This window comes from Cygnus atratus, chromosome 3 (genome assembly GCF_013377495.2).
Source record: "Cygnus atratus isolate AKBS03 ecotype Queensland, Australia chromosome 3, CAtr_DNAZoo_HiC_assembly, whole genome shotgun sequence".
Taxonomy (NCBI): Eukaryota; Metazoa; Chordata; class Aves; order Anseriformes; family Anatidae; genus Cygnus; species Cygnus atratus.
This window is the reverse complement of record NC_066364.1, coordinates 7,369,517-7,383,169: the sequence shown is the minus strand read 5'-3', so window position 1 is coordinate 7,383,169 and position 13,653 is coordinate 7,369,517. Positions and strand designations below refer to the sequence as shown.

At 42.1% G+C, this 13,653-nt stretch overlaps 1 protein-coding gene across 1 annotated transcript in view; it reads left to right on the top strand.

The window, feature by feature from the left end:
- Nucleotides 1-13,653, top strand: part of EVA1A (eva-1 homolog A, regulator of programmed cell death) — a 200,209-nt gene that overhangs the window by 53,027 nt on the left and 133,529 nt on the right. The window contains exons 2-3 of the mRNA XM_035560126.2: nt 2,619-2,833; nt 13,489-13,612. Of these exons, the coding sequence (XP_035416019.1) occupies nt 2,619-2,833; nt 13,489-13,612 (339 nt within the window). The remainder of the gene's footprint in view (nt 1-2,618; nt 2,834-13,488; nt 13,613-13,653) is intronic.

Sequence of the window (13,653 nt, the reverse complement as noted above, 5' to 3'; positions counted from 1 at the left end):
CAAATGCTGTCCTAGGGACTTTTAAATTAATATGTGATTTGTATAAATAGCTATTTGGTACACACCTTAAGGCACTGCAGCAGCAAAATTGCTAAATGAGAACTACAGGCAAAAAATTTAGAGAAATCAGAGAATCTAGCCTTCATAAGCGAAACTTAAATGTCTAAGTTAAATTACTGTGTGTTGATTATCTCTAAGAACAATTATTATAGTTGCTCCAGGCACCTTAAAATTCCCTTGGACCAGTATTCTCTCACACGACTCCTAGGCAGTGTTAGTATGAATAAAAAACTGTTCCTGGTAAGAGATCTGGATGAGGTTATACTATTTTGGAACATAAGAGGAATTTGCTGGATATGGCCTTAGGGCCAGAGAAAAGGCCCTGGAAGTGTTTAATTTAGTGAAGTAAAGATAGCTTTCGGATGCATATACAAGGATAGCTCAAGCTGGCATTGAAATGATTCTCAGGAAGCAGCATGAATGCTCTCAAACCACATGAATTGTGCTTCCCTGTCTGCATAATCATGACAGTCCTGGAGAACATGCTGGCGAACATAAGTAAGCAGTGCACCTTGCAGCAAGGAAAGGTAATTGCATACCAAGCTGGCCTCTCGGTATAACAAAGATGTTGACAATCAGGAGAGAGTCCCTTTCGCGGCCAAGAAGGCTAGGGTACTGGAGCATGTAATAGGTAATAAGAGACTGAGGGAACTGGTCTGTTCATCTTGGAGAAGTAAAGAATAGAGTGGAATCTAATTACTGTTTGCCAAGATCTAAAGGAGTTGTAGAGGAAATGAAACCAGACTTTTGTCTGAAATGCACAATGACAGAACCAGAGGCAATAAGTAATCATTATGACTGGTTAATCTTGACTGTTGTTAAGCATTGGCACAGGTTACCCAGAGAGGCTGTGGAAGCCCCATCCTTGGAAATATTCAGAACTTCACTGGACTAGGCCCTGGGCAACCTGGTATAAATTGGCCCTGCATTGAGCAGAAGGTAGGACAAAATGACTTGCAGAGGTACCAGCCTAAATTATTGTATGATTATGGGCCACCAAGGTGATAACCACATTTCTGCCATTTTCTTAGAAAACAAGCCTAAAATATATGTCAGGTTCCATTTTAGGACTCTGTCCAAGTATTACTCGTTTCTCTAGATGGTCTTATCATTACTCTCTACCTCTAAAGAAAGAGGTACAGGAAGACAGAGACAGGGCATTGTGTGATTGCTGCTGGTAGACTTGTGTTGGTGGCTAGTGGTGGGAAGGGAATTCCAAACTCACTGTACAGAGGAAAAAGCCTGCAGGGTTGAGGGGACTGTGGCTGGTACTGCACTTGGACGTAATGCAGAGTTCCCTGCACAGATGTCTTTATATCAACACCACAGAGATTTCCCCTCAGGCTTGAGTGTGGCAAAGTCAGGAGATGTTTGGCAGTTGCCACGGAAAGCTGACTGCAATCAGCTTTTAGCTCAGCATAACTTTAATGAGGCTTTGTCACCATGCTTTGTTCTCATTAACGGCTTTATTATTGTTGATAATGCCATCCTGTAACAAACAGAAGAGATTTGGTTCTGCATGAGGTTTTTCTTCTAACTTATCATAATTTTGCAGAACTGGGGAGAAGGCAAAGCTTTTGTGTCAAAGGCCTAGAGTAGAAGATGTAACCAGAAAATCAAAATGGTGTATTATGAAGGGAGATCAGAGGTATGACTAGTGTGCTGTGATGGCACAGGCTCTCATACAACCAGCTGTAAGTGTTCACACCAAACTTTCCCCTTAGCAGCTCTATGTCTGGGACTTTCTTGCCTGTTATTATAGGATTACTGGAAAATCGAGGTTGGAAGGGACTTTGGTTGTCTAACTTCCTATTCAAAGCAGGGTCAACTAAGAGGTCAGACCAGGTTGCCCAGAGCTTTATCAAGTAAGGTCTTGAAAACCTCTAAGGATGGAGACTGTGTAACCTCTCTGGTAACCTGCTACACTGATGGACTGTTCTCACAGTGAAAAAGTTGCTCCATATACCCAGACTGAAACATTCTTGTTTTGAGTTGTTCTTGATGTTCTTCCACCATACGCCCCTGTGGAGGGCTTGGCTCCATCTCCTTGCTAACCTCCCTGTAGATACTGGCAGGCTGCTATTAGTTTTCCTTCTTCAGAGGCTGAACCAGCTTCTTCTTACAGGGCTAGTGCTCCAGCTCCCGACCATCTCAGTGACCCATGGCTGAACTCCCTCCAGTTTACTGATGTCTGTCTTGTACTGGGGGACCAGAAATCACATGCAGTATCTAGATGTGGTCTAAATGATGAGTCTGGCTTAGCTGCATTTCCTGTAAACTTGATATCTGTATCAATATATAAGTGGTATGAGCAGACTAAGAGTTTGGAGCATCTGAATATTGCTTCCTCTAAGGATATATAACATGGCTGAAGGCCAAATCATCCAGCTTCTCTCTCTCTGTGTCACTGTCTATCTTGTTTTCCCATGTGTAAGCTGAGTAATAAATCCTACATCCCTCATGGGTTTAGTTGTGTGTTTGTTCGATTGCATTATTGTAAATCACCTAAATAAAAGCTATCTGTTACTAATGATGTTTTCTGTCATGTTCTTTTGCAGGTTACATATCACAAGTACTAAAGAATTACACTGACCATGCCTGTGATGGAGAATACATCTCCCTGAGGTGTCCTCACAGAACCACCATCAGCATCCAGTCTTCTTTTTATGGCCGAATTGTACCAAGTCATCAGATGTGTCCCTCTCGCTATCCCCACTCTTATGCAACTTTAATTAAGGAAGACGTTGACTGTTCAGTTGGCACTTCCCTTCAGGTATTGCATGTTAAACTGGGTCTGTTCATTTTTATTTTTATTTTGATTTTTTTTCCTAGGCCAGGCAGCAGCTGTCTCTGTTGGTCCTGCATAGCCCTGCATTGAGCAGTGCTACCCAGCACGGGAACAATGACATCTCACCGAACTTGGTGGGTGATTCATCTTTGTAGTTTAGACAGAACTGAATTAGATTTTGTTGCTAATGCATTTCTTAATTTTCCTACAGTCCTAGTCAATAACAGTTCAGAAATGAGGTTGAAAAACAAGTACACTGCAAGACCAAATTATGTTTGGACTGTGTTTAAAGATTTATTTCTTATAGTTCTCCTGCCCAATGGGTAGCTTTTTTAACATATTCAGATTTTTTATTTTTTTCTTCAGTTCAGAAATGATTCTGTTTCAAAAGGCTTTTACTTTAGTAACTTGAAACCCAGGGAGAATCCTTGATGTTACTTCTTCTCCTGACTCATTTGGCTCTTAGGCCACCATAAGTGATCACACATCACTTAAGCTTGTAATCTCCCAAGCATCTGTATTTAATCACCTCTGTCCATTTGTGTAGGGGTTGTTGGCAATATGTATCCTCCCAAGAGCATATGTGACTTCAGCAATTCAAAGGATTATTTGGAAGGTGCCAGTGTTAGTCAACTGTCAATAAGAGCAACTAAAATTAGAAACATGAACTGGTTGATGTTGAGATGAGTGGGGTCTGCTCCCAGATGTAAAAGAAAGCCCAACTCTTTCCAAGTGCAGGACTTGGGACTATGAAAATCTTTGGGCAAAGACCTCAGATTTTCTTAAGCACCCTGTGTGTTTATGGCTACGAATCAGTAATAACTCATAATAAAAATTTATGGCAGAACTAGATTAGTGAACCTACAGGGCTAGTGAATCATTTCTTTTATAATTTGGCTAAAGGCCAGTGTTTCCCACATCACTTTTCTTTCTTGCATCCAGGACTTTTTTAGAAGAGTTTACAGCATTTTTTAAAGTAGATATGAGTACTTTGGCTTCCAAATGTCGGTGGTAAACCCTCAAGAAATTGCACAATGTTTGAGTTTGCCTGTAATGTAACCCCTGAGCTGACTGATTTGCAGCTGCCCTCTTAATAGTTCCACTGCACATCAAATGTCTGAGTTGTAGTATGGGAAGATGTCCTTATCAGCGGGAAGTTTTCCCAGATATGATAACGAAAGCTTTTAATAGAACAGATGAGGCAGTCATGTTGTTTAAGGTGGGAGAACATGGACTGAAGACTTTGGCAGAGGCCAACCTTCCCTTCTTTCTTTTATTTATTTACCGATAAATTTGCTTGAAACATTCAATTTGATAGCATGATTGATACCTGTGTGTATAGACTCATCCTTTGCGGGTGAGTGACCCACTTAAAGCATCTGGAAGAACTTGAGAACAAGGAAGATGTAATCTTTGGCTTCTCATGCCGTAGTTTTATATGCAGGAGGGATTTGAAAGAGATCCTTACCTACATAGCTTCTTATTTTCTCAGAGCTGTTACCCATTAGCTTTCCATAGAACACTTAAGGTGCTTGTAATTACAGCTCCCCCGTTTATCAGAGTGAGAATTGTGTTTCCTGTAGGCATTCTTGCAGCAGATCTCTTGTATAATAAATTTGTTACATGACTAAGACCAGGACATGCCTATTTGTCCATTTTGGGGGGATGCATACCTGCTAGAAGAACATTCTCTGTTCTGCCACAAGTTTGTTAGGGGACCATTGGCAACCTCCTGAGTCTCTTTGGAGAATATTCACAGTGCCTCTTTGGTGCTCCCAAATCTGGCTTTGATACCTCAGTATGCAGTGTCTGGCCAGGGTAGGATGAGTCCAAATGCCAGAGCTCGATCTCGTCTTCTTTCCTAGTCCTGGAGGGGGTGATGCCTCTCTGAAGGTTAAGCCAAAAACTCCATAAGCTGAATGGCAAGCTGCCTGCACCTAGCTGGTAGGAAATGCATGCATGTAGGAAAATTGGACATAGACAAGAAAATTGTAGACAAGAAAATTGTATGTATTCTTGTGATTTTTAAACTCACTTATATGGCTGCTATAAAGAGGACCATTGTATGTGTGTTCTGATTGGCACTAATTTAAAAAGCCAGCTAAACTAAACACTTCCAAATTAAGTATATAAAATTACCATGTCTAATCAAGCCCATGACTGTATAAATTTATTGCTTCTCTGGAGATTGGCCTGGGGGATTGGAAAGGACAGTTACGAATACTATTCCCTGCAAGCACTACCTGTGAGTAACAGTTAATTCCCGTTTAGAAGCTCTTTCCCCTCTAAATGTCCAGTTCAGACATAGTTTCTGTGTTAAAAAGGGAAAAGAAAGAGTTGATTACTCTGAGACAACCACTGCTAATTCAGCCTTAGGTAGTTGGCTGCCAGGATCCCTTGCTTTAGGCACTTGTTTTTGTTTGAAATGAAATGCAGACTACTTGGGAGGGTGCATCCAAGACAGGAAGGCAGTGACCCCAAACTGTGCACATTTCTGTTATTCTAACACCATAATGCTGGATTCAGTGGGAGACTTCCAAATGCACAAAGAATTTGGACATTCAGACTGGGATTTCAGTTTTTACGTGGTTGGTCTCCAGTTAGCTTTTAGATTAAGTCACACATATGGAGAGATCAGAACAACAAAATAAGGTTGTGTTGAAAGCCAGACATTATTTACTTTATAAACATCCTCCTAACCCTATTCCACTCTGTTAAACAGGGGAACCCAGAATTAGCACAAGTCACATGAAATATATTGCAGGAAGAAAAGAGATTTTTCTGCTGTATTAACGAAGCATCTTTGAGATAATTTAAAGATGGGAGTGTAGAAAACTCCTATATAACTTTTAATATTAGGAGCTAATTTTGTTCTCTAATGCTGTTATCTACAGTCTGGGCTGGTATTGTCTCTTATGTACTTTGCCTGTAGAGTCCTGCTGAAGATGTTCCTGGCTGGGAGGTGAAAGAGAGCAGTGCCCTAATCCCAGCCAGGAGGGCAGGATGGGGTCACAGAAGAGGAGCGTCTGAAGCTCTGCCTTGCTGGATTTGAAAAAAGAGCTGCATTAGCATAGTCCTGTTTGTGTTGGTGTCATTGCAATGAGTTGTGACTTGCACATACCTTGATCCCTTTTGAGCAATTGTGCAGGTGCAATTGGTCGGAGCATTCATCCTAATCAGAGAACTTGAAGATTTTTGGCAGATCAGCGCATTGGGCTTTCACAGTGGAGTTTTATCCTACTCTGTAATCCCACGTCACACAGGTAGAGCTGGTCAAGCCCATTTTTAAGCCATGCAATGTCTGATTTTTTGGTGTGTGAGAGTATAGAGAAGGAGCTACATTACATTGCTGCACAGCTGGGGAACATCTGGAGAGAGCTTTTATTCCAAGGAGATTTGGAGATCTGTGGTTCTCTCATCTATCACACTACCACACATATCTGCACTTTGCTTCCATGGGGGCACTGGCCCATAGATTAATTCTACGGGGATCCTATGAGATCTTGCCTTTTGTGTAAATCTGGAAGCTAATAAACAGATACAGTGGCAGTTATGTTTATTCAGAAAAACACATAAATGTTGGCACAGAGAAGAAACAGGAGTGTTACTGCTCTGCATTCTGCATTGTCTGCTGAGAAGTGCCTACTGATAAGTGAATCTGTTTGGTGAGATACCTAAACACAACTTGTGCCAGCAAACGTACACAGGGCACAGGTATGTTTGAAGGTATATTTGAAGCTGCTCACCTGAAGAGGAGGAGGTTGGGAGTGCCTTGTTTATAAAGCTTTCCACAGCTTCTCATTCCTGGATCCATATATCCTGGATTTCAGCAATACACAACTCAGGGAGAATGTTTAATGATTGGCTTAAAATTATTGCTTATTACCAGAAAACTAGATTACACTTTGCAGCAGATTATCTGCAAAATTTTCATTTTGGTAAATTATCATAAAAGTACAACCAAAGCTTATGTAGAAGGAAAATAGAAAGCCCTGGAGCAAAGCTTATTGAGAAGGAAAATAAAAAGCCCTGGAGATACACTTTTCTGTTGTGTTTCAGCTCTCAGATATTTATCAGAGACATTGAAAGTTAGCTTCTGCCTTCACAGATACATGTCCTGGAATCAGCAGGAAACTGCCCTTTCAGAGGGCAACATTTTACCATGCAACTTGTGTCTCCAAGAGGGCTGTGCTTAGAAGGTGCTCTGGAGCCGAGCCCTGCATCTTGTTAGAAAAATTAAGCAGGTTGGGGAGGGAGCTTAGGCACAGCCTGTGGCCTGGGTCTCTTTCAACACTCTCCAGGACAACCAGCTGCTGGTGACAAGAATCACTAGTGCTGCTGATATGGTATTTCCTTTTGTGCTTTAAGTGAGACACACGACACCTTTGCTGCCACCATCTCCCACTGTCACTCTAGCAGCCTGTGAGGCAGCCCTACAAAAGGGGGCAGATTCCTTGCATGCTAATCACGAGACTCCCCGAGCCCGCCTTTCCCCCTTCTTTTTCAAAGGATAGGGAGGTTTCTGTTATAGAAATCAAAGGGGAGCTGACCTCTTTGGTGATGAAAAGATGAGATAAACTTCTCAGTAGCTGCATGACTTTCAAAGCATGGGCCAGTTATTGGTCATGAAGTGATGGAGCTGGAAGGTGTGTATGTTACTGAAGAGGGTTTTGTTTTCCCCCAACATTCTGGCTTAACAGTGTGGCAAAGTGAAATACAAAGCAGAGGAAAATGATTCAACTGCTCTGGCTTTTTTGGAAAGTTAAGGATGGTGGCTACTGGTCATGCCCTGTCCCAGGACATGGTACAGTCCCATGGATGTAACAGCCCTAAGAGTCCTTAACAGGAATTAGGGTCCTGCTGTAACGGCACTACGGAGACTCAGAGAAAGGGCCCTTCCCCATGTCTCTGAATCTATAAAATGATGCTGGTCAAAGGGAAAGAGGGGGAAATGTAACATAATAGAAAAATAATTTACACCAGACCACATGGTCATCAGTACCGCTGGGAGGAAAACCCAGGGTTGCTACTTATATTGCACATTAGAAGATCTCCACGACTTACAGACAATCTGAAAAAGGAAACTTTCAGTTTCAGAAATACCAGAATTAAAGAGCAGTTTGGGCAACTCTTCATCAGACTATGCTGATTGTTTCACAGAGGCTCATGAGCAGTGAGTTAAGGGTCCAGAAGAAGTTAATGCAGTGCCAAAGTTGCTCTTAAAAATCACAGAATGAGTGAAGCTTCATTCATGAAGCTTACACTGGCTGAAATACAACTGTCTGGCAAGCATCCCCCCCAGCTAATTATTTGCAAATAGAAGACAAGCTTGATGCAGAGGTCATAGATAATCTCTAAATTGCTATATCTTTGAAATCTTTGGCTTGACTGAAATAGCTCGTCAGAGCAGCATGATTATGTGCCGCAGAAGGAGGGACACTGGAGGCAGAGGTGGCCGATGCAGGCTGTCTCCCTGATGAAGCAGGACTGCTCCATGGGGTGTAAGCCTCCTAATGCTTTGTTTACTCTAAATTTAAACTTTCCAAGTCATGGAGCTTCCATCATTGCTACTAAGACCCTGCTTGACAGTGTAATGATTTGCTCTCAATGATTTTTCTCCACTCTGTTTTAAGCTTTCACTTTCTTTAATCCCATGATTTTTGGTTATGCATCCTTTTGTATTTCTTTAGCTTAGACCTCCTCTCCCTTTGAAGTTGACCCCACATACAGATTAACTTTCCCACTGTTAGGAAATGTAGGTAATGGTTAATTAGGCAATATTTATAATGCAGTTTTTATCAGGTCCTTCATCTGCTGAGCATAGTCCTACTCCTTGTGAATTGCTGTCTCTGGGCTCTTTCAAGGCTTCACCAGAGGAAATCTGGTGAATCTTGAGGTTGCCTTTTACCATCTCAACCCCACTGCTCCCTGTCCTACTGCCCTTGTTGGCGTTTACTATTGCCACAGCTGAGCTGGTGGAAAGGAATTTGTGTCCAATTTTCAGCTGTATTTCACAGTCTGGTGTGTTGGAGTAAGTCACCAAACTTGTGGGCATAGCTCCCTTCTGCTGACTCCCGTGTAAGCTCCCATGTAAGAGTAATAAGAGATAGCTAGCAGAACACTAAAACCACCCATAGGTCAGTGGTCAAGGTTCAGGGCCTTTGTTCTCTTCATTTGATGCACAGATTGAATGTGGTAATTTGGGCAAAACTGAATTACTTTCCAGTGGAGCAGGCTGGGAAATTGCTTCATAAAGCCATAGGCATGTAACCTGTATATCATCGACACGGATTTCACTTCCTCGTGTACTCGTTCCTTCCTTGTTCCTGATCCTTCAAAAAATCTTCTTGCTCTATGGACTTTAATAATTCACACACGTGAATAGAGATGAATGTGCAATCTGCAGATAATTAGAAGAAGAACCTGTAAATAAGTTTGCAACTTAAAAGTGCTAAGTTTGTAGTATGTTTTAAGGTAATATCAATACATGGGGTTATATAGAACCGTATCAAAATTCAAATAAAATGAGATATAAAGCAATCACAAATGCATCGTGCTGTGTGGCTTTGTAGGGAGAACTAACGCTACCTTGTTTGTTGTATTTATTTCTTCTTATTGCAAAACTCACAGAGGTGCACCAATATAAGTGTTGGTATAACTCCACCGTAACAGTAATACCTGGACTGAATGTGACCTAAAAATGCTTAATGATATATATACATATATATATTTAATTACTGGTATCTTCTTGTGTAGAATTCTTCATACAGATCTCTGCCCATCTTCATTTGACTGCACACCGTCAATCCACTCATGCAGCTTGCTCCCTGAATTACTCTGCTCAGCAACATACAATTTGGGCAATCATTTAGTAGGGTTCCTCTGTGTAATTTCATGCCTGACTGACATGCCCTGAAGTCATCCTTATGTTCCTTTGACGATGGAGGCTGTACAGAGAACAGCCCTCTGGCAAAATCCCAGCTCCCATTGAGTTTCACTATTGGCTGCTATGGGTCCAAAGTTTCACCCTCTGCGTGTTAAATCTATGAACTACTACAAGGCAGTAAGAACTGAGATAAGCTTAATTGCCTTGGGTGTTAAGCTCAGTTGTGGTTTATTTTAAGTGCGTAGGGGAAGCACTTCTTGAGTGATTTGAAGAGACAGAATAAAAATGAGTGCACCCTTGGGAATAGCTGAGGACAACCTTGTTGCAGAGTTCCCATCCAGTCCCAGATTTAAAAGTTTGTTATCTAATAAGCACAAGAAATTACTTAGCTAACGAGCACAACAGTATGAGCATGAGAAATGTGTTTCATCTGCAATGCCCACTAGGAAGATGTGGTTTTGAGCTTGAGGCTGCCCTTGCTTTAAGACCCGGGTCACTGCAGTGAGATTAATCCAGGGCATAAATCACAGGGGTTAGATTAGTGTTTGTTTTACTTGAATTCACATTTCTTTCTCTCTTATCTCCTCTAAATCTTGCAGATTCTTAGCTCAGTCACGAGCCATAGGATGGAATGGGCTTAAACAGCCACAGCTTCCCTCCTGAGCACTGGCTGTCAGCCCTTGGGCTTGATTTACCACTGAAATATAATTATAAAATGGCACAATGCAATTAATGTGTCTTCCCTCCTCTCTCATGCCAGACAGGAATTCCTCCTCCACCTTCTCCCGTTGGAGTGATTTTTATAACATAATATCCAACGTGAGTTTATTTTATGTTACTCGGGGGTCTACCAGATGACATTGACACAAACAGATGATTGTATATACCAGTTAGGGACAATTTTGTGTGTCTATAACTTCTTCTATGCAAGATCAGTTTGCTCATGGGCCTCTTTTTATTGGTTTGTTTTTGTGGTTGTGTCTTCCCATTTTTACAACTGACAGTGAGAAAAGAATAAATTGCCTACATTTTTACAGCCGTTCATCACACCCATGTGAGCTCAGGACATTCACTACCAAGAAAACCCACAGCCTTCCTGGTGTCAACCTGGCTGATCAGCTGCAAATACTTCAGAAATGACATCTGGTATCTGCTAAAGCTCTGATCTTGCCTGGAAGTGTGATTCTGCGAGTAGGACCAGAAAGCTAAAAGCCTTGGTTTGCAAGCTAGTGTGAGTCTCACCTTGTCACACATGTTCTTCAGGGTCGCTGTGTTGCATGGTGTTTAAGAAGATGGTGCTATGCAGCACAGACTGACGAAAGCAATGGGGAAGAAGTTTTCTGTGTATGCCAGGATAGGTGAAAATTGTATACACCAGTTTTTAAGTTAACAGTAAGCCTGGTGTAACTTGGTTTTTGATTTCTTCTCCTTCCTTCCTTCCTTCCTTCCTTCCTTCCTTCCTTCCTTCCTTCCTTCCTTCCTTCCTTCCTTCCTTCCTTCCTTCCTTCTTCTCTCTTTCTTTCTCTTTCTCTCACTTTCTCTCTTTCTCTCTCTTTCTCTCTTTCTTTCTGATTAAAGAGGAACAAATGCTGCTTAGGCATTGGAGACGAAATTTGCAAAGAGGCTTCTTGTTGGTCTCAGTCTCTGCTGAAATCCAGGGTGGTATTCCCACTGGTTTTAGTGACACCTACTACGTAATGTTGAAGTCTTTTGAAAATCCCAGCCATGCAGTATGAAGAGGTTTGCTGACCAAAAACCTGAGTCTGCTGCCTTTGAGGAGAGGAAAGCTTCCCTGTGGGAAAGAAAACTTTCAGGGCGTTCCTTCCTTCCTTTTGCTACATATTCATAGCACTGTCTAGGTGTAAATGCAGTCATGGCTGTGTGGTATGAGCAAATCCTTCCGGGTCCCCAGTGATTTGGAGAAGATTTCTCGCCATATATAAAGCACTCAAGAGTTGCTCCAATTGTTCCTTGCCTTGTGACATCAAAAGAGGTGTCTGCATAGAGGTCTTACTTGAATTCTTTTTCAACTCATTGGCTTTTGTATTAAATTAAATTCCATATGCTGAGTGAACAGTCAACCCTATGAGCCTACAGGAAAGAATATGCTGTTTTTATGCATTCTAACATGGTGGTCAAGCTACGGCTAATGCTCCCAGGCACCTCCCACACTGATCACCTTTTGGCCTTTCCATTGTAAGCCCTGTATTTTGGAATGAGATGCTTGCATTTTATTAAATTTGTGAGTGGAAAACAACAGTACATGTTCTCTGCTGTCTAGGAAAGGCCTGAATCATCTTGGTTTCAACTTTAAAATAAAGGTCAGACTTGAGGCAGGCACAAAATCTTGCATGTGTCAGTCCCGAAGGTGAAAGCTTTAGGAAGTTGCAAGGAACCGTGGAATGGGGCAATTCCAAATTGCACTTGAAGCTGGAGCAGATGTTGTTCAGAGGGTGACATTCAGAGTTACAATGCTAAAGATAATATATATTATGTTCAGGGAGAACTCAAAAATAGATAGTCACTGAGGCAGATAGAAATTAGGGTGGCATGCGGTGGCCTTTATGTAAATGGCACAGGGATGAGATTGTGGGAAAGTCCAAATATTGAGGTAGGTACCAGAAAGGGAAATAGGGAGGCATCTGAGGGAGTTTCTGAGAGAGGATTTTCCAGCAACTCCTTGCAAGTGAAAAATTAATTGTTTTGGGACTGGAATTCACTGCTCTGTATTGCAGGGACTTAGTGAGGCTGCTGGATTACCTCGCTCTGCAGTCTCAAAATGCTCTGACAGGTTCATGTGTGTCAGGCAAACATTATGGTAATTTTAGCGCTGTAGGGGCTCTACAGGAGTATACCTAAGTCATCCAGCTGAATTTAAAACTTAATTACTGCCCCACTTAACAATATTCCCTCCCCACACTTCTGCTCTAGAGGATCATAGGGTTAAAAAAAATCATTAATCTTTCTTAATGAAGCTATTTTCTAGCAGGAGACAGAATGTCTTGCCCCTGTGGATTCTGAGACAGAGTTTTTATGAGTGTTATGAATGGGCAAGTGGGAAGCAAGAGCCAGAGGAAAAGCAGTGTGAAAAAACGGGACCAGGGCCCAAAATACGGGTGGTGGGAGGACCTCCGACCCACAGACCCTTGCTGAGTTGAGCTAAAAGGAAAGCAAAAGGCATGGGGAAGAGGGGCAAGCCTTATTAAAAACTGAATAAGTTGGCTATGTAACAGCATTCCCACCACAACGACTAATTACTGGAATACTAGCTATTGCCAAAACTTCCATATAACCAAGAAGAGAGCTCCTTTGAAACCTGTGGTTGAAACTGTGATTCTCTAGAGGAATCTAAAGCAGAACAGCGTGGGCAGAGCTTGGGCCTCTGTTTTTAATTGTCAAGGCTTTTCCTGGGACATGCTGCTGGTACTGCCTTATACTACAATTAAATTGCATGCAAATGTTTCAAAATCTCTGTGACCGGCCCAATGCAAAGCCCTCCTTTTGCATGCATGAGAGGAAAAGAAATGACACTCATTAAAACAGTGCAAGCTTTACTCCTCTCTCTTATCGCATGGTTCCTTCAGTACCCATCACGTTAAGCTGGGTAATATAATTATTGCTGGAGCCAGTTAAGGAGGCAGGGATTGCCATGCCCTTCTCTGGCTTGTCTGCATTTGATGATCCTTTTGGGAGATACTGAAGTGCTTTCGTTTTTCTGTCTCTTGTGCGCGTCTGTGTGCATCCCCTGCTGCAGAAGATGCTGGACGAGTGCCAGGACAGACGGAGCTGCCAGTTCCTTGTCAATAGCCGGCTGTTTGGCGCAGATCCGTGCCCTGGAACCGGCAAATACCTCCTCGTGTGGTACAAGTGCAGGCCAAGTGAGTATCTCTCCATCAAATCTGTTTGCTCTGGTGAGACC